This window comes from Manis pentadactyla, chromosome X, assembly GCF_030020395.1.
Source record: "Manis pentadactyla isolate mManPen7 chromosome X, mManPen7.hap1, whole genome shotgun sequence".
In the NCBI taxonomy this organism is placed as follows: Eukaryota; Metazoa; Chordata; class Mammalia; order Pholidota; family Manidae; genus Manis; species Manis pentadactyla.
Genome location: NC_080038.1, coordinates 129,580,380 through 129,603,081, shown reverse-complemented (window position 1 = coordinate 129,603,081; position 22,702 = coordinate 129,580,380). Strand labels below are relative to the sequence as shown.

Sequence of the window (22,702 nt, the reverse complement as noted above, 5' to 3'; positions counted from 1 at the left end):
GGAGTAGAATTTTGCTTATTGTTCTTCTCATTGAAAGTTGGAGCATTAACCAATATCAGCAATTTTGAGGGTATTAGTAACAGTGAGTGGACTCTTATTATTTTCATCTTGCCTATTTCCAAAACAGATATGAAATAATAATACTGTCAAAATAAGGATAAAAGGCCAGGAGCCATGTAACTGTCAAGGGCAAAGAGGATGGTATGCTAGAAACCTAGGTTAAGGAGAGTTGCTGCACTTGAGCACTAAACTTAGCTTTCAACCTTACAGTGTCTAAGGTAAAAATGGAAATAGTAAAGTTGTCCACTTTTGCTGTCTGAAGAAGAGTATGCCTGAAAGATTTTAGTTGCCCAGTGCCAGCACAGTGCTCAGTAAATGCTTGTTGAAAGAATGAAATGATTTATAAACTAAGATCAAATTACATCTCTTTTAAAACAAGCTAGGCTATTCCCTTAAGGAATGTCTCTTCGTAAGAGACTGGGTACTTAATAGGTTCCACGGAAAACTCAAAAACATATCATGGAAATCTAATGTTGCTGCTTTATTAGATTAGAAAATGGTAGCAAGGTCCATTAGACAGATTAACTGTGAAACCTGGCCAGCAGAAGATAAAGCTCGCAGACACACCTTATGTAACAGATGAAATCTAAATTGTCCCAATCATAATCATGCCCTGTACTCCAGCTGGCATAATCTATTTTAAAGGGCTTCACCCCATAAAGTTCCCTTACATCTGTGTCTAAACCCATTTTTAATTTATCCAAACCTGGTAAGATAAAGAGAAGACTGTACTATGTGTTGCTAAAGTTTACATTTGTGAAGATGTAAATACAAGGGATGCTAGAAATGCAGAGGTAGTATAGTAAGGAGACAACTGACTTTACTTAAGACACTGCAAAGAAAGTCAAGTTTTTACTGGGTACCAGTGATTTTTTTTTCCCCCACGCAAGAGATTTTAATGGCTGTCTCTAGGTGGAGAGCAGCCACTTGTGGGGGAGGAAGCGCGTTTTTAAGGAGTAGGGGTAGGGTGTGTTCTGCGTTGGTGATTGGATCTTAAGGAGTGGGGGTCTCAGCGCGCCAGAATTTGCCTTCATTCCCATTTTTTCTTTTTCTTAATAGGGCCTCTGGGGAACTGGGCGTAGAATTGCATTCTCTAGCTACTTCCTGCCCGAAGGGGGCGAGGTCATTAGGGTAGGTCCTAATCCAAAACGACTGATGTCCTTATAAAGAGGAGAAATTTGGAGACAGACACGTGTACAGGGAAAATACCATGTGAACAGGAAGATAGTCATCTAGGAGCCAAGGACAGAGGCCAGGAACAGATCCTTCTCTCATGGCCTTCAGAAGGAAGCAACCCTGCCAACATCTTGATCTCAGACTTCTAGCCTCCAGAACTGGGAGACAATAAATTTCTGTTACTTAAACCCCCCAGTTTGTGGTACTTTGTTATGGCAGCCCTAGCAAATTAATACAAGAACTATTTCTGCAGGGCAGTTATTTATGGTCAGGGCATTGGGAGATAGGGACCTAAAAGCTGGGTGCCTTCAAGCCTCTTGAAATACAAGCTCAATTGTTATTAGGAAAGGAAAACTACATAAAAAGAGTAATTCATGAATACTTAGGAATTACTATGTTTAGAAAATTAACTTCCATGGTAATCATCTCACTATATATACAAAAAATCATTACATTGCACACCTTATGCTAACCCCATGTTATATGTCAATTGTATCTCAGTAAAGCTGGCGGGGGAGTGGGTGGTGGTGGTGGAGAAAAGTTTCTTCCAGCTTGATGTGCTCAAGCTCTCAATTACCGAGAAAACAGCTAACAATCACAGTCAAGAAGAAATTGTCCATTAAGTGCCTTAATAGGAAAGGGGCAACTTAAACCCTACACTTTCTTAAATGTTGACCCAGAACCTCTTATTGACTTGGGCTGTGTGCTTATTTAAAAGTAAAAGCAAATTTAATCAATTCAGTTTATAGGAAATACAGGGAATAAAAGAACGTATTAAACACCACCACATGGAAGCAGAGGCACAATGTGGGGCATTCTACAGGACAAGTGGCCTGGCTTCTTCAATAAATAAGTGGAACAAAAGCAGGAGAGGAAGCCTGTGTTTAATAAAAGAGACCTAAGAGATCATGGTTAGAACATGTTTGAATCAGCAAAACAGGCATTTCTGAGAATCAGGAAAAATTTAACATGGAGTGGTTATTAGATGACATTAAGAAATAACTTAATTTTGTTAGATGTAATGATGGCATTATGATTATATATATATATATATATTTTAAAAAGTCCTTGTGAGAAATTCATACTGAATGTTTATGGGTAAAAAGATATAAGGGATTTACTGAAAAGCATCCTTCTCCCCCCAGACTAGAAGGAGATAGATGAAAACTGATGTACAAAATGTGGGTAATAATTAAAGCTTGGTACTGAGTACGTGGAGGTTCTATTCTGTGTGTTTTGAAATGTTTTCTTTTTCCATGTAGTGAGCCAGGCACCATGTCTATATTAATTCCTTTCATCCTTGCCACAGTCTTATGAGGGAGCTGCTGTTATTTCTCCCATTTTACTGAAAAATGAAATAAAATTAAATAAATGCCTTAATTAATGTTATTAGTGTGAAAGTTCAGAATGTAATGAGGTGAGAACCAGGCATTTTTGTTTTGTCCTTATCAGGTTATGTCCAATTGCTAAAAAGAAGTCATGGTTAAAGAATGCATGTAAATAGGCAGCTTCAGATAGTTATCAGCCATTAAACTGCTGAAAATTAGTCTTAAATTTCCATTCAATCAGTACCCAAATTGAAAGTTAACGTTATTTCTGATTACCCATTTCATTCACTTTCTACTTGTGTTTCATGTTAAATGTTTTAAATATATATTCTGTCACTATGGAAACACATGACATTACAATGTATATTACTAACCAGTTAAACTGATCCCAAGCTTCATAATCAAATAACAACATGCAATCAATTTTCAAATGTTGGTCTAATTTAGAGGAAGCAAAAAACAAATTGACTGCTAAACCAGAGGTCACCTTATCTACTAGTTTTAGGCTCTAAGAATTTCTAAAATAGCTGCATACTAACCAAGTCAAAGAGTAAAACAATGTTTTATCTATTAAAGAGTAAAATAAATTTTTTTGCCATACTTCTTGCTAGTGGATGATAAGCTGGACCATCGGGGAATCATGGGGTGAAAGGGAAGAGGGAAAAGAAGTAGGAGGAAACTAGGCTCACAAGGTACTATGGGTTTGTGTCACTACAACAGGGGAAGGGCAGCTGGCAAAGAATCCCGTAATCTGGGGCTAAATCTTGCATCTGACGCTCACTAACTGCAGACATTGGGTAAATTCCTAAATTTCTTCCATCTAGTTTCTCACCTTATATGGTTGTTGTGAGATGAAATGAGACCACAGATGTAGAGTACCTATTACAGTGTTAAGTGAATAAAAACTGCTTCGTAACAGTTAAGCCCCTCCTTGAACAAAAGTCTGCTTGCAGTTGGGTTAAAAAATCCTACCACCTGTGGTGGAGTGGTGATTTGATCTTTCAAGTTCTGTGGCTAATCCTTGGATAATTAAAAGGTTTAATTCTGTATTAGGTTTTTGCTATTAAACACACATGGCATGTACACACACACACACACACACACAAACACACACAAACATAAGCCAGTGAGGTACAATGTGTCCCTGAACTCAGATCAGTACGGAGTGAACACGAAATGATAGCATAAAGGCCACTTTATCTGTCCAAAAAAACCTTCTTCATCTGATGGTTAAAAAACAAACATGAAAATTATGGTTACTGTGAACCTAAAAGTTAATTTTTACATATAACATTCTTCCTTTCTGAAATCCCTGAAAGAAGCTAGATTCAAGGTACAAGAGTATCTAGTCTTTCTGGAAATTATCAACATTAAAGTAGTTAATAACCCAAATAAATATAGGACTCCTTAGTTGTTTCTGTTTTTGTTTTAGAGAAAGCATTCCTGGAATTAAAAACTTAATCATATGTGACCTCATGTAGAGTTCCTGAACCATACGTATTTTGTTTAAAGAATAACAAAATTTTCTTTTTCAATGAACAGCTGTCAGTTTTGAAAGTTTTCTTACCTGCTTGATTTGTTGAACGCGAGTCATGGAAATGCGAACTGGAAAACTTGGCGAAAACTGAAATTTAAAATATAATAGTGAAGCTTGCTTTAATGTTTCGGATTAATTGTTTCTAAACATTAAGTCAATGTTGAATTATCTAAACTATTTCTTGATTGTCTAATGCATGCTAACAATAGGATTCGTTCAGCTTAAAATTTTAAAAACTCAGTTAAATTTTGACTGAAAATTATACTCACCAAAAGTCTAAATATATCAGAATGGAACAAGATAACCATTAACATAAGAAGTATAGGGCAGAGACCATCAATAGAACATCTTGTTTATCTCTTTCCTTTCCCAAGGCACTAGATCTTAGAATCACCTCATTTTTTTCTTGCCAGTTTTAGCCCACTATTAAAGCTTAGTGACAGGCATTACCCAGAAAAAGCTGAAACAGTCATTAAATCACAGCTAACTGACCAAACATACAAAAGAAACATAAACAAAACCCCATCAAATATCTTGGAATCTAGCTGGGGAACCCAAAATTTCACAATATGGAATGACTTAAGGCAATCACTTGGAAGTAGTTAAGCACATTTTACTTTCTCCTCTTAGGTCTTTTCTCAAAGCTTATGAGGACCCACATGAGAGGGAAATGAAAGAATGGAGGGATTTAAAGCTAAGTGCGAAAATGAAGTTTGAAAATCGCCTTTAGAATTCATTTATCCATCCTAGCTGTATCCTGGTTAGTTCTTGAAATGCCAGGCAATTTACCATCTTACTTTCATATTATATCTTAAGAGCATATTGAGTTGTGCATTCAAAAATATTTAATGAGCACCTACTAGATGCTAATGCACAGTGCTAGGCCCTGAGGATCCAAAGATAAATAAGACATTTTCCTGTCCTTGAGAGATTCATAGTCTAGGTAGGGAAAACTAGGTCACAGGTAAGTGCCAGAAGGAGTTTTATTTTGTGGGAGTTTAAGGAATAGAATATTACTGTGCCTGGGGTCTGAGAGAAGGCTTCGCAGAGAAGGGTAGGAATTCATTAGAGAGAGAAGAGGATTGAGGGTATTTCAGGGAGTGGGAAGAGATGTTTGGGCAGAGAGGTATGTTTGGGGATCAGAGAGGTTCAGTGTGGCTGAAATTTGGTACATGATAGGGCATGGCAGGAAGCAGCTCTGGGGAAATCTGGCTGAAATCAGATTGTGGTTTTCGGGCTTTAGACTTTGAGCTTAGTAGGAAACCCAAAGCATAGGTCCTTCTGAGTTCTTAAACCTCAAAGATATTTTAAACAAGAAGATCATACCTGTTTTAGAAAGGCAGCACTAGTAGCACACGCAGAACACATTGAGGGTGGACAGAAGAGCGACTAGAAGCAGGGTCACAAGCTAGGGTAAAGATGATGAGGATCTGAATGACGAAGAGAGGGAAGAAGAGGAGGCAGATTGGAGAAATGATCAGAAACTGAAAAGATCTAGCGATTGGCCAGGAGTTCCCAGCTGAAACCTATAGGTGGATGGTGGCCAAGAAAGGCAGTAAGTAGAGCAGGTTGGTGGGTGGGAGAAGATGAGTGCTCATAAAATGTGTGTTGCACAAATAAATGTTTTTATGAAGTAGAGTCTTGAATTTTTTTAGGTTTTAAAAATGTCTCATATGACTTTTTAAGGAGTGTATTGTCTCACTAATTATATTTTGTTTAAGAGAGGGTTCAAAAAACAAAACAGAATGAACAAAACAGTAGTAGACTCATAGACACTGAGAAGTGACTGGTGGTTACCATGGGGGAGGGGTTGGGGTGGGTTGGTGGGAAGTGTGAGGGGGATAAAGGGACACAGATTCTCAATCATAATATAAGTTGGTCACAGGGATGTAAGTGCAAGATGGAGAATATAGCCAATGATTCTATAACATTTTCCTAGGTTGACAGTAAGTGCCCTAGTGGGGGTGAGGATTTAACAGTATGGGTAACTGTGGAACCACTGTGTTGTATACTTGAAAGCAGTAAAAATTATATTATCAACAATACTTCAATAAAAAAAAGAAAGTGTTCAAATCAGTTTGTTTTTGCTAATCATCTGCTGTAAGGTAGAGGAGACAGCCATGTTTGTAAAAGTGACAATAGAAAATTCATATGTGGATAGTTGAAAAGTCACTACATATAAATTATATTTGAAAATTAGTGACAATTACTTCATCATAATAATTCACTATCAGAAAAAATAGGTCTAACTTCTCAGTATTTTAATACTTATTGAGCCTTTATTATGTGTCAGGAAATGTTTTTCTGCTCAGTGGGGAAAGAAAGATTTTTTTTAAAACCTAATAAGCCATAGTTATTACCTTCAGAGACATTACAAACCAGACATGAAAGCAAATATTACATAGTAGACAAGGAAATGGGTGTTAAATGGAGGCAAAGCTTTGTGGGAATAAAAAGCAAAGCTTAAGTGAATGGGCACAGGGGTTGCGAGTTTGGAGACAGGCATTTGAGTTGGGCCTTGTAAGCTGAGGAGTTTGACAGCATAAGCAACAGAAAAGTGAAAGTGCCTGGCATGATTTAGGAAAGGCTACTAGTCTTGTGTGAGTGGAAAGCCAGGCGACTGTGGAAGGATAGAAGATTCTGAAGCCAAGAGGGTGAAGATGCTGGAAAGCCTTGAATGCCATACTCAAAAAAGTTTGAACTGTGGAAAACTTACCTATTTTGGTTGATATTTCAAGAAAATTCTTAATTCAAATCAATAAGACTACTGTCTAACCATTGTCACAGAAGTCAGGAAACTCCTTGATAAAACTTGCCCAAAAGGGAGACATTGGACATATGATTTGCTGCTATATGGAAGTGTTATGAAAAGAGCTCATAACAGCATTTCTCTTTCAATTATCTATTTATACTAAATGTGTTAATGGAACTAACGCTATAATATGCTGAATAGTGCCTGGTACATAGTATGTGTTCAATAAATGGCAAATGACTCTATTACAACCACGATTATCACCACCATCATCAAATACTTCTAGAAGTCAATGTTTAATGATATATAAACAACTACAGTATCTGTTCCCTGCTGCCAAGCATTCTTCATTCTTTTTCCCTTCTGATCTTTTATTTAATTTTTAATATACTTTATTTATTATAGCAGTTTTAGGTTCGTAGCCAAATTGAGTAGAAGGTACAGAGATTTCCCCTATCCTCATAGAAGCACAGCCTCCCCCACTATCAAAAGCCAAACAAAAGTGGTAAATTCTTTTAATAGGTGAACCTACACTGACACATCATTATGACCCACAGTTCATAGTTTACACTACAGTTCACTCTTGCTGTTTTACATTCTATGGGTTTAGACAAACGTATAATGACCCATATCCATCATTACAGAATTGTACCAAGTAGTTTCAATGTCCTATAAAAATCCTCTGTGCTTTACCTACTCATCCTGATCTCTTATTTTTTTCAACAGAAATTCACTTTCTTTTCTTCTCTTTATAAAGCAATAAATGCTCAGTATAAAACCTAATTAATGGGGGAAAAACAGCATCACCCACCATCCAGAGATGACCACAGTAAATATGTCTGTATTCATTTTTCCAGAACTGGATCCTACTGTACATACTATTTTACAGATTGAAAAAAATAATACATTCTGGCTTTGCATCTTGGGGACACTTGCAGTTCTCAGCCCCTGGGCCAGCTTCTATCAAAATGCCTATTCATGAAATTCTGTGCAAGCTCAGCTTGGAGGGTGACCACTCTACACCCCCAAGCTCATGTGGGTCAGTCAAGGTGTACATCAACTTTGATGCTGAGTGGGATGCTTTGAACACTGAAACATCCATCAAGACCAAGGGTGTGGATGAGATCACCATTGCCGATATGATCAACCACAGCAATGAACAGATATGATACTGCCTTTGCCCACCAGAGAAAGACCAAAAAGGAACCTGCCTCACCACTGAGGTCAGCCCTTGTGCAGCCACCTGGATAAGGTGATTAGGGGCCTACTGAACACACCTGCTCAGTATGAGGCTTCCAAGCTGAAAGTCTCCTCCACGAAGGGGCGGCAGACTGATGGGGACTCCCTCAGTGAGATCATCTATTCAAGGACCAACCAGGCACTGCAGGAAATCTACAGTCTACAAGGAAATGTACAAGACTGATCTTGAAAAGAACGTTGTTTTGGACACATCTGCTGACTTCCACAAGCTGATGGTTGCCCTTGCAAAGGGCAGAAGGGCAAAGGATGGCGCTGTCACTGATTATGAACTGATTGACCCAAGATACCCGGGCTCATGATGCTGGAGCGAAGAGGAAAGGAACTGATGTTTCCAAGAGGATCAGCATCATGACTGAGCAGAGTGTGCATCCTTTCCAGAAAGCATTTGAAGGTACAAGAGCTACAGCTGTTACGATCAAGAAGGAGGTAAAAGGGGATCTGGAAAATGCTTTCCAGAACCTGGTCCATGGTATTCAGAACAAGCCCCTGTCTTTTGCTGACTGACTATATGACTCTATGAAGGGCAAGGGAGCTAATGATAAGGTCCTGATTAGAATCCTGGTCCCCAGCAGTGAAAGCGACATGTGGAAAACTGCAGCTGAGTCCCTGCTCTACCACATCTAGGGAGACAGTACCTGCAACTACCAGAAAGCACTGCTGTGCCTGTGCACTGGGGCTGATGGAAGCCTGAGTCAGCACAAGCACCCCAAAGTGGTGTTCCTCTGCTTCCAGCTAACAGTTTTAGAAAAAAATTGGCCTGTGACTAACAGCCCCTTGTGTCCATCCCTGAGGATGATGTTAGTATTGCCCCCCCATCCCAGAGGGAGGAGAGGATTGAGAGGGTACTGGGTGACCTGATGCCCAAGAATTACCTCCAGTGACGTAACTCAAATAAGAAAGATCAACCTAAGTTTCATTTAAGAGAGACCACAGAAAACTAATATTCTAAGACACTGTTCTTTAAAAATAAATTTTAACTTTACTATAGTTGCTATTTTTAACCCATTTCCTACCAGTTACTAGAGATAAAACACATAGAGAATCCTGAACAAGAGTCGTATGCTATGCTTATGAATGTCCTGAAATGATTTAAAGTGGATTACAAAGATACTGAACACAAATTGAATGTAGGCTAGAAGGACAGAGCATAAAGCAGGGCCAGGGATGTATTACACACTCACAACTGGGTGGGCCACAAATTAAATGTAAGAGTTTGTAGTTGCCAACGTGAAAAGCAAAACCTAATCAGCTAAATATCGGTAGCCATAAAATTAAAATGGACAAATTGTTCTAGAAAAGCCTGTTACCGATAGAAAGATGAAACATTCTCCTGCTTGTTTTAGAGTAGGAGGGGGCCGAGATGGAGAAAAGATGCAGCTGCACCAGCTCAACAGAGGTGCCAGGAAAAGAATTCCTACTGGAAGAGTGGGGAACAGGCCTGCCAACCTCAGAGCTCTAGGGAGATTCAACAAAGGGGTAATTAAGGGGGAAGTCATAGTCCACATGGTCAGAAGAGGGCCTTGGGTGGAGTGACATTCTTAGAGTGGTGAAGAAAATATTTGAGCTTAATTAAGAAAATAATTGTGAGAAAGCTGATTTTTACCAGGTTTGGAACTATGCATCTTTGTGTGTTAAACAGCACCCACAGTTCTTCAATGCCCTCTGCCACCACAATTTTTTCTAAAACACTGTTTCACCTCCACTGAAATACAGAAAAACCAGCACCAAATAAAAAAAATTTAATTGTGGGAAAATATGTATCAAAATTTACCATCTTACCCATTTTCAAGTGGTGTGAAGTCCATTCTCACTGCTGTGCAACCAATCTCCAGAGTTCTTTTCATCTTGCAAAACTAAAATTCTATACTCATTAAACATCACCTCCCCATCACCCACTCCCTACAGCCTCTGGCAACTGCCATTCAACTTTCTGTCTCTATGACTTTGATTACTCTAGGTTCCTGCAGCACCAATTTTAAGGGCAGTCCAGTGTAGAATCAAACCCTTAAACTTATGGTTCATGATTATCCCTCAGCAATACTTGTGTTTTTTCAAGAATGATGCTACTATTTTGTAATGCAATATATGAGGTAGAAATGAAAACAGCTATATTGTTTGGTGAAAAACATTCAAATAGTATAGAAATGCTATGAATGAAGTAAAATCTTCCTTTAATTCCATGCTCTAGTGATAACTACTAACAATAGATTGATGCATATCCTCCTCAACATCTGTATATGTAAGACCATGCGAAACATATGGCTCTGAATGCTGCGTCCATTATTAGGCACAGAGGTTAGTGAGACCACTGAGGATGGTAGAGTTAAAAGATGGAAGGAACCTGGGTCTCTGATGACATCATTGAGTCACTGCATTAACCAACCCTGGAACCTCCTTTCCTCAAGGCTTTTTGTTATTTGAGGTAATAAATATCCCTTACTGTTTAAGTCGCTTATAATTGGATTTTATTACCTCTGCTAAAGGCATTCTAATTATCCTGTCATTCTCCTAGATAACTCAGTATATCTATACTGAAGGCAAGTATACACCTACAGAAGTCCTAGAATAATAACAAAGTGATACTTTGAACAAAATAAAAGCATGTGCGTAATGCTGTTCTAGCAACCTAAACCAATCAGCCTTGAAGTGCCTATCATGTAATAAGGTTAAATGATGTCAGTTCTGCCTTACATAAGGTGGTTTGTTTTAAATATATGTCATATTAAATGGAACCTTCTGCAAATTAAGAGCCTAGAATTCCTAAGGAAAATGATGCATTTAAAAAAATGCCAGGTACATGGTTGCTCCACATATGTACTATTACTAATACAAACATCCAATATTTACCGAACATTTAGTATGTGCCAGTGCTGTGCTGAGTGCTTTACAGTGATTTTTTTACATGCTATAAGCATTTTTTCTTTAAATTACAGTAAAATACACATAAAATTTACCGTTTTAACCATGTTCAAGTACACCAATTCAGTGGTATTAAGTACATTCACATTTTTGTGCTATGTGCTCTAAGTCTTTTTACCTTCCAGTTTTATTGAGATGTTACACTGGTTAATGTAATCAATTCAACAGACCTATGAGGCAGATACTACTACACTCCCATTTTACAGATGAGGGAATTAAGGCATAGAAAGGGTAATTTGCCCCCAGTAACCAAGCTAGTATGTATGGTGCTATTCATAGGTCCTCATCACTCAGTCATTCTTCAACTCTATCTATACAATGGCTTCATCCCCACCACCTCTCTCTCCACTGAACTTGCTTTTAATATAAGGAATTCATGAATTGCCTCCATAATTCAAAGGACACCTTTCAGTCTTTGTCATGTTTGACCACTCGACAGCTTTTCTTGGTTCTTCTGCATCTCCTCCCACCTCTCTGACCATTCCATTTTAGTTTTCTTTGGCAGAGTGCTGGTAGTTTTTAAAGCCTTTTCCTATGCTCTCTTCTCCTTTTATACTCTCTCATATCATTCATTCTCATGGCTTTAAATAATGATCTATTGATGACTCCTAAATGTGTGTGTCTAGCCTAGATCTCAACCCTGAGTTTCAAACTAGTATATCTAACATCTCTCCGTAGAGCTCCCAGAGAACCTCAAACTTAACATGTCCAAAATTAAACTTGTCTTCCCTTCTAAAGCTACTCCTCTTCCAATGTTCCCTTTTTCCTGTGGTACCATCATCCCATCAGTTGCCCAAGCCAGAGACCTAGTAGTCATCTTTGCCTCTACCATTTCCACTCTCCCTCAGATCTATCACCAATTGATTCTGCCTTTCGATTATCTCATGACTCTGCCACTTTTCTCCATGCTCACTGCCATCCCATTAGTCCAAGTTACTATTAGCTCTTTGCCAGGGTTATTGCAGTTGCCTCCTATATGATCTTCCTGTATCTACCTTTGCCCTATTCCAATCCACTTTCCACTCTGCAGCCAGGTAGTCTTTCAAAAATGCAAATCTGATCATATCAATTACAGACTTAGAACCCTTCAGTGGCTTCCCACTGACTTTAGCATAAAGTGCAAAATCTTTAGTATGATTTAGAAGGCCCTACAGATCTTGCACTACTCTACATCTTCAACTTCATCTCTTACCACTTCATCTTTACTTTCACTAGAGCTAAAATGCACTTCTTTCAAATTCTCTGCATACTCTGTTCTCTACACACCACATTCCTTTTCACTTCCAGGCTTTCAGACATCCTATTTTTTACCTAGAATATTGTCTTCTCCTCCAACCAATATCCCAAACTAGATAACTCTTACACATTAGTAAGATCTCAGCTAAGATGTCCTTTCCTCCCTAACACCCTCAAACTAGGATAGATATCCCTGGCAACAAGATCAGGGCTTAATACATAATAGATTCCTAAAAATGCATTGACTTGCCTGAGTAGAAAACAAGACTGGATAGGGCTTTGATAGATAAGCAAGAGCTCAATAAATATTGAATGAATGAGTAAACAGTGAGGGGCTGGAAGAGGGAAGATTTGTTTAATGAACAATTCTATTTTTTCCCAATATAACATTAGTGCATGTGGAAGAATAATATTGAATATCATTCTATGAAGAGGAAAATGTCCACTTTTAAGAGTAGGAAGGCAATAATTTTAAAATGGGTTCCAAGCTATAACATTTTCCTCAGATATGTTCTATGGAGTCCATCATGTTAAAAAAATAATGTAAAATAAATCTATGAACAATGTATGTCAGCAAATCAGACAATCTAGATGAAATGGGCAAATTCTTCTAAAAAAACACAGATTACCAAACTGACTCAAAAGGAAATAGAGAATCTCAACAGACCTATAAACAAGTAAAGACACAGAATTTGTTTTAGAAACCTCCCAACAAAGTAAAGTTTAGGCCCAGATGGCTTCCCTGGTGAATTCTACCCAAAATTTAAGTAAGAATCAACATCAATCCTACTCAAACTCTTCTAAAAATAGAAGAGGAAAAACATTTCCTAACACATTCTATGAGATCAACATTACTGTGACACCAAAGTCAGCAAAGATATTCCATGAAAAGAAAACTATAGACAAATATCCCTTATGAATACAGATGGGAAAATCCCCAACAAAATAATAGCAAATAGAATTCAATAGTACATTAAAATAATTATACACCAGGACCAAGTGAGATTTATCCCAGGAATGTAAAGGTGGTTCAACATAAGAAAGTCAATGTAATACATTATATTAACAGAACGGAGGAGAAGAAAACCATATGGTTGTCTCTATAGACACAGAAAAAGCATTTGAAACAATTTGACACCCTTTCATGATAAAAATACTCAGTATGTAAGAGTAGAAAAGAACTTTTCTAATAATAAAGGGCATTTACCAAAACCTACAGTTAAGATCATACTAATAATGAACGACTGAATGCTTACAGCCTTTCAGCAGGAATAAGACAAAGATGTGTACTTTTTGAAACAAGAGTAACATGGTGGTTGAATGACATTGTGAGTGCACTGAATGCCCCTGAATTGTATACTTGAAAATTGTTAACTATATGTTATACGAATTTTACCCTCAATAAAAAGATTCATACAGTGAATCAATTATTCACTTGCCTTACTGATCTATAAGCATATTTCCTATGTTTACAGGACAATTAGTAGATAAGAATTATAATTTAGAGATTGCATTATAACACCATGAAAAACAAACTTTGTTTTCAATTCATGATAAATGCAAGATAAAAGCTGAACTAAAAGCCTGAAAACTACTCTGAGGAGAGCCTGCAAAATTTCCTCTCAAAATTAGAATGTTCTTTTAAAAATAAAGCCAGATGGTCTTATACATAAAAACAAATCTCAATGTTAAATCCATATGGGATTTAAAAGTTAATTCTGCTGCAGCTGCAGCAATCACAATTGTAGTCAATGTGTTTGTTTCTCCCTCAATACTGTTTCTCAAAGCAAGAACTTGTTAGAAATTGAAATTCTCAGGCCCTGCCCCAGACCTCCTGAATCAGAAACTCTGGGGTTAAGGGCCAGTAGTCTGTTTTAACAAGCCTTCCAGGTGCACACTCAAGTTTGAGGACCAGGGATTAAGACCAGTAGCACAAGTCTTGGCCAGTGAGGCTGCTATAAGCATTTTCTTACCAGACAGTGTCCTGTCGTTGCTGTACTGTTTGTTCTAGTTCTTAATTTGTCAGCTTGGAACACCTGTGAATTATTACTAAGAAGAAAAAGAAAACATGTGTCATTTAAAACTTGCTACAAAATTTTTAAAAAGAAATAAGATTTCAAATACTTAAACAGCAGTGCTATTAACGTAAATGGCTTCTTCATGGAGACAGCCATGCAGATGTAGAAATTAAAAAACACACACATGCACACACACATTAAACAAAGCCTTAGTTGGCTGAGCCTACACAAGTGTCCATGTAAGGTAAGGAATTCTCAAGCATAACACTTTACTGCTAATCATGCTACCAAGAGTAAGTGTAATTTATTGTGGCCTCGGAAATACATCATTTTGTGTAAACCTGTAATTGATTTAAATTTATGATTGGAGCTACAATGTGCTACTAACAATTCCATCTCAGCTTCAAAATTTTCACATGCTAAGAGGGATAATCAGTAACAGAGGTCGACAGAACTGACATTTCCATAGATACGTTTTGTTTGGCCTACTTGGTGTTAAAGACGTTTTTGAATTAGTCGCACACACTTGAAACACTGAGAGATTTCACATAAAGAATCCAGATTCCAGACGCCTGGCTTCTATTGAACATTTGCAAGATGTTGCTACAACTGGGCCACATTCCCACATGGCAACAACAAACTAAAGCTGAGCAGCCACTGTCCGCTGAAGATGGGGCTGTCTCCTCAGCTTTGACAGTGCCCACCCAGCTGTCCCCAGCCCTGTTTGAGCTTGGGACCCTAAAGAAGTCATCTTTTCCTCTTTATGTCATTTAAGACTCACAAGTTGCAAACAGAATACAGAGGGTTCCCATGGACGTTTCATCCAGGCTTTCCCAATGACGGTAAGAAGTCATCTTTAACATTTTCTTTCTGGCCACCTATATCCAGTCAGGTGCCAGGTCTTTTAGATTTCACCTCTGTGATCTCTCTTATATTCACCTTATTCTTTTCGGACTTCTAGCCAAAAAACCAATTGAAAGCCTTTTTGCTTTTCCACAGACTCTGCAATAGTTTAGTTGGTCGCCTCCCCTCTGTTCTCTCCCTATTACAATGTTTGACAAGCAGATCACCTTCCTAAAAAACAGCTTGCTCTCCTGCTCACAATTTCAGTAACTCTCTTCATACTCTGCAGAATTCAGTTCCATTCTTCTCTCTGACATTCAAAGCCCTCCCCCGTTAAGCTCTATACTTTTGGATTTTATGGGATAGTAAACAATTTCAGAACAAAATCTTGGAACAATCATACATTTGCTGCCATTTTCTTTTGCCAAATAAGGTCATTAAAAAAAAATTGGGGGGAGTCTAGTAAACATAATATTGCTCATGTAATTGTAGATTAATGATACCAAAAATATATATATATCACCACCTCCCAACACCATCATTTCATTTATAAAAGGACATTTTGGTATTTGAAAACATTAGGTCTAACAATCTCAGAATAAAGTACAATCTTGCCCAGGAAAGGATGACGGGCAACTTCATAACAATATATTTACGTATGCTGCACCTAACTTTTTCAAAGTCCATGGACTAGTGAAATGCCACTTGTAATCAGCACTGGTCAGCAGATGCACGCTTGGGAGCCAGTGACCCAAAGCTGACCAACTCTCCAGGATACACCTTTGCTTTTCTGCCTCTGAGCCTGCTCTGTATACTTGGAATGCTGTTCCAGCTCTTTAGTCCCATCTTCCAGGCTGCATCCTATCAATCCATTAGCACCCATCTCAAATGCCACCACTCCAAGAACTTTTACCTTATCCCTCGCCAATCCCCCTGTCATTTCTCACTCCCTTAGAATTTCCCTAGCACTTTCTTTCTCCGTGAGCACAGATCTTATTCTACCATACATTTAAGTCTTTTCAATATCTGTCTTATTAAAAGCTGAGCCTTGAGATACATCTTTGTAGCACGGTAATTTGCATATAACAGGTAGTAACTCAATATTTTATGAGGATATATGTATGGGTTTAATTTCTACTTCTTCTCCCAGTCATTTTCCCCATACGAGAACAGAAATATATCCTGTCAATTTTATTTAATAAGACCATAACTGAAAGAAACCATTGAGGCAGCATAAACTTCAATTGGTATGAGTCACTCAACATTAATTCATAAAATCCTAGGTGGTATCTACAACTGAGTTAAATGCTACTTACAACTTGGAAAAAAGTGAAGATAATACAACTAGATAGATGTTCAACGCTACACATCAAATGATCAGTAAGCTGTTCTGTTTAAACTACAGTTTATTTATGTCAGTGATATTCCCAAAGCAATCATTCTTCATGGCCACTATTCTCCCAGGATCGTAAGAGTTCAATAAACCAGATGATTGGCAAGCTTTTTCTGCAAAGGGCCAGATAGTAAATATTTGGGCTTTGTCGGCCTTACAATCTCTGTTGCAATTACTTTGCCATTGTAGTGGGAAAGAGGCCATGTTCCAATAAGTAAACAAACGGGGTTACCATGTTCCAATAAAACAATTTACAAAACCAAGTGGTGGGCTGGATTTGGCTCCAGGGCAGTAGTTGGGTATATAAAGTTATTGACACTGGTAGTAAAGTCAGCCAACTTAGAAGGCTAACGAGTAAAAAGAACTAAGAGGTTCAAAACTTTTAACATTGGTATTTTTATTAATTCAAGATGTATACAAAATAGTGCAGGGACTTCTTAAAAACAGTAATAGTTGTATTAAAGAGTTAACATTTAAGGAACAAATCCTGCAAATGCTGGTGCAAAAGAGATTGAGAGTCTTTATATGCAAGAAGCATCAAGCAAAATTGGAAAATTACTTGAAAATGCAACAATATTTAGTGAGCTGTGAAAGAGGCACTGCAACAAGTATTAGAGGCCCAATAAAGGGAAAGTGAGCAGTGTACATATGCAGCTGAGAAGAACTGAGGAGAATATGAACTCAAATAAGGGTCAGGATAATTCTACTCTAAACTTTTCTTGCTTCAGTGTAACTTCTCTGACCGTATCCTAAATTTGCCACAACAGCACAAATATGCTGTCAGGGGATCATTTGGACAAGTTCCGTGATCCAGGCATGTCATACATCATTCCTGTGTTACATCTTTTTGATTAACAAGAGTGCCTGGACTTGGTCTGCTTTGTGGTTTCTTTATCTTTAACTCCTACTAGATAAGTATACAATTGACCCTCCCTGTTCTGTACCAGTTTCACTTCATGCCTCAGGACCTTAAGCTACAGAACTGGACACATAAAAATTTCAAATCCTTTGCAGAACCAAGCAAAGTGTGGAGGGATCATGGTGATCACTCTCTTTGCTTTCAGGACTTTGGGGATTGGGGAACGGGGCCTGCCTGCCCGGCCCTCCCCAACACTTAATGTATTAAACAGGATCCATGGTGTTCCTTCAAGTATATATCCCCCATCATTTGCAACTTGTTTTTTCATTTCATGAAGGCTTCCAACAAAACCAACATTCTCCCCAAGGGTATTCTTCTACTAGCAGAGTGGGTCCATAACAATTCATGTATTCACACAACAGGGTTAGACTAAAATTCTGAAACGTTTTTGTTCTCAGCACAACAAGCAAAACCCCTACTTTTATTTTTCTATCTGCCTTTTAATTAAAACAGGTAATGTATTATTTTTTGGTCAATCTTAGTTTGCTTTTCATTTGTTGACAATATATTCTCCCTTACTGCAAATGACCAGAAAGCTGCATTTCTTTAGAGTTAATCAGCTTAGCTGATGTCGACTCTTGGTGGACAAAGCATTACCTTAGGAGTCAGGAGACACAGGTTCCTTGTACTGGCTCTGCTACTATGTCATTTTGGATATTTATAAGGCTCACTTCCCTCATATGTTAAACAAAGGGGGTAGATCTGGTCTCTGAGTTCACTTCTAACAGTGTGATTTACCACTATCAATTAGTATGAAGCCAGCAAAAACAGGAGGAAAAAAGTTTATAACATTTGTAGTGAATGCATTTCTCAGACATTTTTACAATACCGATAAAACTTTATGATACTGGAATGTGAGGTGCAAGATCTCACTTTAAAATTCTAAGAAATAATAAGCAACAGTCATGCCAGACCTTTGGATATATTCAGGAAGTACTGTTGACCATCAGTGTTTCTAAATCTTATCTTTGTCATCATCAGCCCTCTAAGGAGCTTTTCTTAGGCATTCTTCCCCGCTAATAGCTCCCTCCTGAAAATTCCCATGAAACTTGCATATGTGTATCTGTGCTTTACACATAAAATGTGTAGGATTTTTTGCACAACCCCCCAGGAACAAGTTAGGGCAATACTGGCCATTGATGATGCAAAATTTAGATCACATTTCTGTGGTACCTAAACTTTTTGTTAAAATAAAAACCAGGTGTAAAACAGGCCCAAGCTTATTTACTTGACAGTTTCCATTTGCTGGAGGTGAAGGTCAGAGGTGACAAAGCAGAGAGAATGACAAAAATTACAGTCATCACAAAAGGTTTGGAGGCAAGGGTGGGAGTGCTTGGTTTCTTCAAAGGAATGGGTAAGAGTTGGGGTGAAGTTAGAAAAAGTTGTGCTCCACACCAACTGGTAGCTGCTTTCAGGTTCTGGTGGACCGTCAGTAGAGGACGTTCAGGTTCCCTCCAGCAGCCAGCCCCACCCCCACCCCCGCCGGGCTGAGGGTGTGATCTCTGGGCTCCAGGAACACGGGAGAATGAATACCTGCAGAACCTCGATGAGTAAAGGGATGGGAACGCTGTCGGAAGTCACTTTCTCCAGCTCTTGCCGCCCACCCCACCCCTGCTTGCCTCCTCCAGTTTCTCAGTCCTGCTCACCCAAGCTCATTGATCAACAGGACGCTGTTGGATCTTCTCAGGATATTGCCGTCTGTGGTGGTGTAATTCGGCAGCAGCTCCAAGTCTAATTCCATTTTCTCCTGTGCCAGGTCCATGTCGGGGAAGAAGCCACTGCTTAGTTCGAAGTTCCCGAGGTTTCTGACTCCAGTTCACATAAATTCAACTCGACTTGGTGACGAGATGATGCAGGGAGAGAGGAAAAGGGGAAAAAGAGAAAAGAGGAAGAAGGTTTTAGATGAGTGGAGTGCTCTCCTTGGCAGCCCTACCATCCCTAACATCAGAGGACACAAAGTGGGACTGAGCTGGCCCCGAATCTCCTACTCCACAAATTCGGGGATCCCACCACTGAGATCCTCCACCTCCAAGCCTATATTGAAAGTGGGAAATTTATCTTGGTCACCTCCGCGAATCCTTCTCCTTTTTCTCTCTTAGCCAAAGCAACCGCTCGTAAGCCTTCCCTGATAAAATAGAAACTACCATCTGCCGCCTTCAGGAATCAGAACACCTCCCCTCTGAGCATGCGCCCCGTGTCCAGCTTGCCAACTCAGGCTTATTATGTACAGTGATTGTTGCGCAAGCCTTCGCCCGCTTTGCTAGGGGCGCACGCGCAAAGAAACCCCCCGACCCCCACCCAACTGGGTCGTCCCTTCTCTCTTCGGAATGCAGATTCACTAGAGATGTCTCTCTTGTCTGTTAAGCCAAAAGTGGTTTTTGTTAACTATTATTTGGAAAGAAATGGTGGGCAGAAGTATATGGTGGATGGGGGCGCCATCTTTTCTGCCCTATGTCTAATACTGAATTTTCTGTCTTGCTTAGCCCGTTTGGTCAGCGTTATGACTGAGGACAACAAGCTTGTTACCACACATGAGGAATGCTTCCATCCTGGTACAACAGACAGACTACACCTTTGTAATTTTAAAACGCTAAAGCCTGGTTAAGAAACCCCAAACCATTCCTAAGTGCTTAGAGGCTACCTGCTCCCAAAGGGTTTTGGTAAAGCGCTAACCCAACTCAATCAGTTGCGCGCAGGCAAATAATTGTTTTCCATGTGGTTGCATTTTATTTTTTCTATAATTGTACTATGTATTTTTTACACTAAATAACATCTAGCTCTTCAAAGCTATTCATCTAAGAAAAAGACTTGAGTTAAAGCAGTAAGGCTTGTTTTCTTAAAACAAATATCTCAGAATTTACTATCCATCCAAATCAGTGTTTCCATTGAACAATACTATCACGGCTCAAAATATTTTAAGAACTGATCTTTTAGAATTTTTTACCACCAGTTAATGAGCCACAGTGAGTTCTGAAACCTGAACTCCACGTTATTAAATTTTGTAAAATCCCACATTTTAGGAACCATATAGGAACTGAACTGGCAGAGAAGGCAAGTGAAACTACTGAAACTACTGAAATGAGTTATTAATTAAAATAGTCATATAATGGTGCATCATTTTACAGTTGAAAAAATATTTTGACATATCTGAATTCATGCAATCATTAACCCTACTCAGGTAATCAGTGGTGAACTTAAAATAATGGGATTATCTTGAAATGGTTCATGACAAGTTATGGCATGAAAGATCATAATCATTATTCATTCTAAAAATAGAATAAGAACAGCTTACTTATATTACGCAGAATTAAGTTACCTAAATCCCAGACGTGAAGACAATTTGGAGTCTCCATTCCTGATATAAGACAGGTTAACAATAACTACCATTTTTGGGGCACTGCGTGCCAGGTACTGTACTAAACACTTTAAATATGTGATCGCATTTAAGGCTTACAATAACTGTGAAATAGGCATCATCACAACACCCATTTTTCAAAGGAGGAAACCAGAGCCCAGAGAGCTTACTCAAATTACAACTACTAACTGCAAAGCCAAGATGCCACTGCTCCTCTATTTAAGTCAAAAGACAGGGTGCCTCCAGATATTTCTCTGGACACTATTTCTGTAGTCATAAGCACTCGATAAATACTTACTAAATTATTTTATGGATAAAGGCAGGCTTAAAGAAAGAATTCTGTATACTATAGTGGCAAACACATTTAAAAAAATTATTTTTCCTGCTTCCCATTTCTATCCACCAGCAGATTATTACATCAACCTAGCTGTGTTTCATGATCAGCTCTTGCTGTTCCATACTCATTAAACCACGCTCTCTAATCACTGGTTTGCTTAGAGTTTGACAATTAGGCTCCTCCTTTTTCTAAGTCCCAGTCTACTGCCCTCTGCCCAGGCCTCTCACCTATAAAAGGTGTTCGACGAACACATCATAATCAGACCTTTGTTTTACCAGTTGTCATGGCAACTTTTAAGCAACATGTTAAACCTTTAGTTACCAAAAGACAAGTCAAATACAAGTTCACAAACCACAAACACCCCAAAAGATTTACATGAAGGGTAAAAGAAAGGAGGCAAGAATAATATGAATAAAATCTGGCAATGATGGCCAAGGTAGCATCTGTTTTCTCAGACATCCTTGAGTTTCTTCTAGTTGTTAAAATCCTGAAAGTTAGGGATTCTACTAAATTGTTTGACTTATCAGAGTTAGGGACTATGCCAAATGGTCAACAAACTGTTTAGTAGTTATTGGGAAAATAGAATGTGCTATAATTTTCTGAGCAAAGAGGGGGCGTGGGTTGCTGACACCTTGAGATGTAAAGATAACATAAATTGATCAAACAGAGCTTGAGTTTCTAATCCAGCTGACAAGAGTACAGACAAGTTAAAGGAAACTATCCAAAAGTGCTTTAAAAACTCGTATCACAGCAGAAAACAAAAACAGGAATAAAACGACTATTGGGCTTGGCAAATTTAACATGGGACAACTGAATTGAAGAGGCAGGTAAAACTACTTTTGCTAAATCTTGAAACGAATTTGATAATTGTTAAATTCCCTGTACTTTCTAGGTATGTATGATTAACATAATGAAATGACCATCTTCTTCCCAGGGTCATTCAAGTGGGGGAGAATTGAGTTACTATTTCTAAAGCTCTTAGAATAGTGCCTAACACACAGTAACTGCTATGCATGTGTTTGTTAAATAAAATAAATAATTCCAGGTTTCACATATGCAGAATACTGATTGTTAGGGTCTCCACAAATCTTAGGAAGAAAAGAAAATTCTGGTTTTGTTACTTGGTCTTCAGGATGTTTTCTAATATCGTTGAACCCAAGTGTTTGTAAAATGGAGGTGAGTGCTTCTCACTAGTCATATGAACTCTCATTTGATTCTGTTTTTACATCATTCCTTTGTCTTTTCCACTTACCTTTGGTCTAGGGCATCCAAATCGGTGACCTGAAAAAGAAATCGGCCACTCCAGACAAAAACGAACAAAATCCAGATTTAAGAAATGATTGGGAATCACAGAGGTCAGAAATTGGGAACAAAAGAATCGCGGAAACCACGTTATTGTTTTTCTTGAATATCGGCGAAACGCCTCTGGAAAGATGATGCCTCAATGTCTCCGAACTAACTATTGGTTCTTTTCAAAATCGGGCGCCAGCGTCTCCCGGCCAATGCCGTGGAGGAAGGCGCGCCCCCGCTACCCTCAGGAAACGCTCCTCCCCTTTGGGAGGAGGTTTG

General features: G+C 38.6%; 1 protein-coding gene across 1 annotated transcript in view; it reads right to left on the bottom strand.

Annotated features, from left to right (window-relative positions):
- LOC118935114 (PABIR family member 1-like) overlaps positions 1–22,635 on the bottom strand; it is a 28,117-nt gene extending 5,482 nt beyond the window's left edge. Inside the window, exons 1-4 of the mRNA XM_057495201.1 lie at positions 22,386–22,635; positions 19,088–19,276; positions 14,242–14,317; positions 4,132–4,188 (exon numbers count right to left, since the gene is read on the bottom strand). Coding sequence (XP_057351184.1) covers positions 4,132–4,188; positions 14,242–14,317; positions 19,088–19,203 — 249 coding nt within the window. The 5' untranslated portion in view covers positions 19,204–19,276; positions 22,386–22,635. The remainder of the gene's footprint in view (positions 1–4,131; positions 4,189–14,241; positions 14,318–19,087; positions 19,277–22,385) is intronic.
- Between the last annotated feature and the right edge of the window lie 67 nt (positions 22,636–22,702).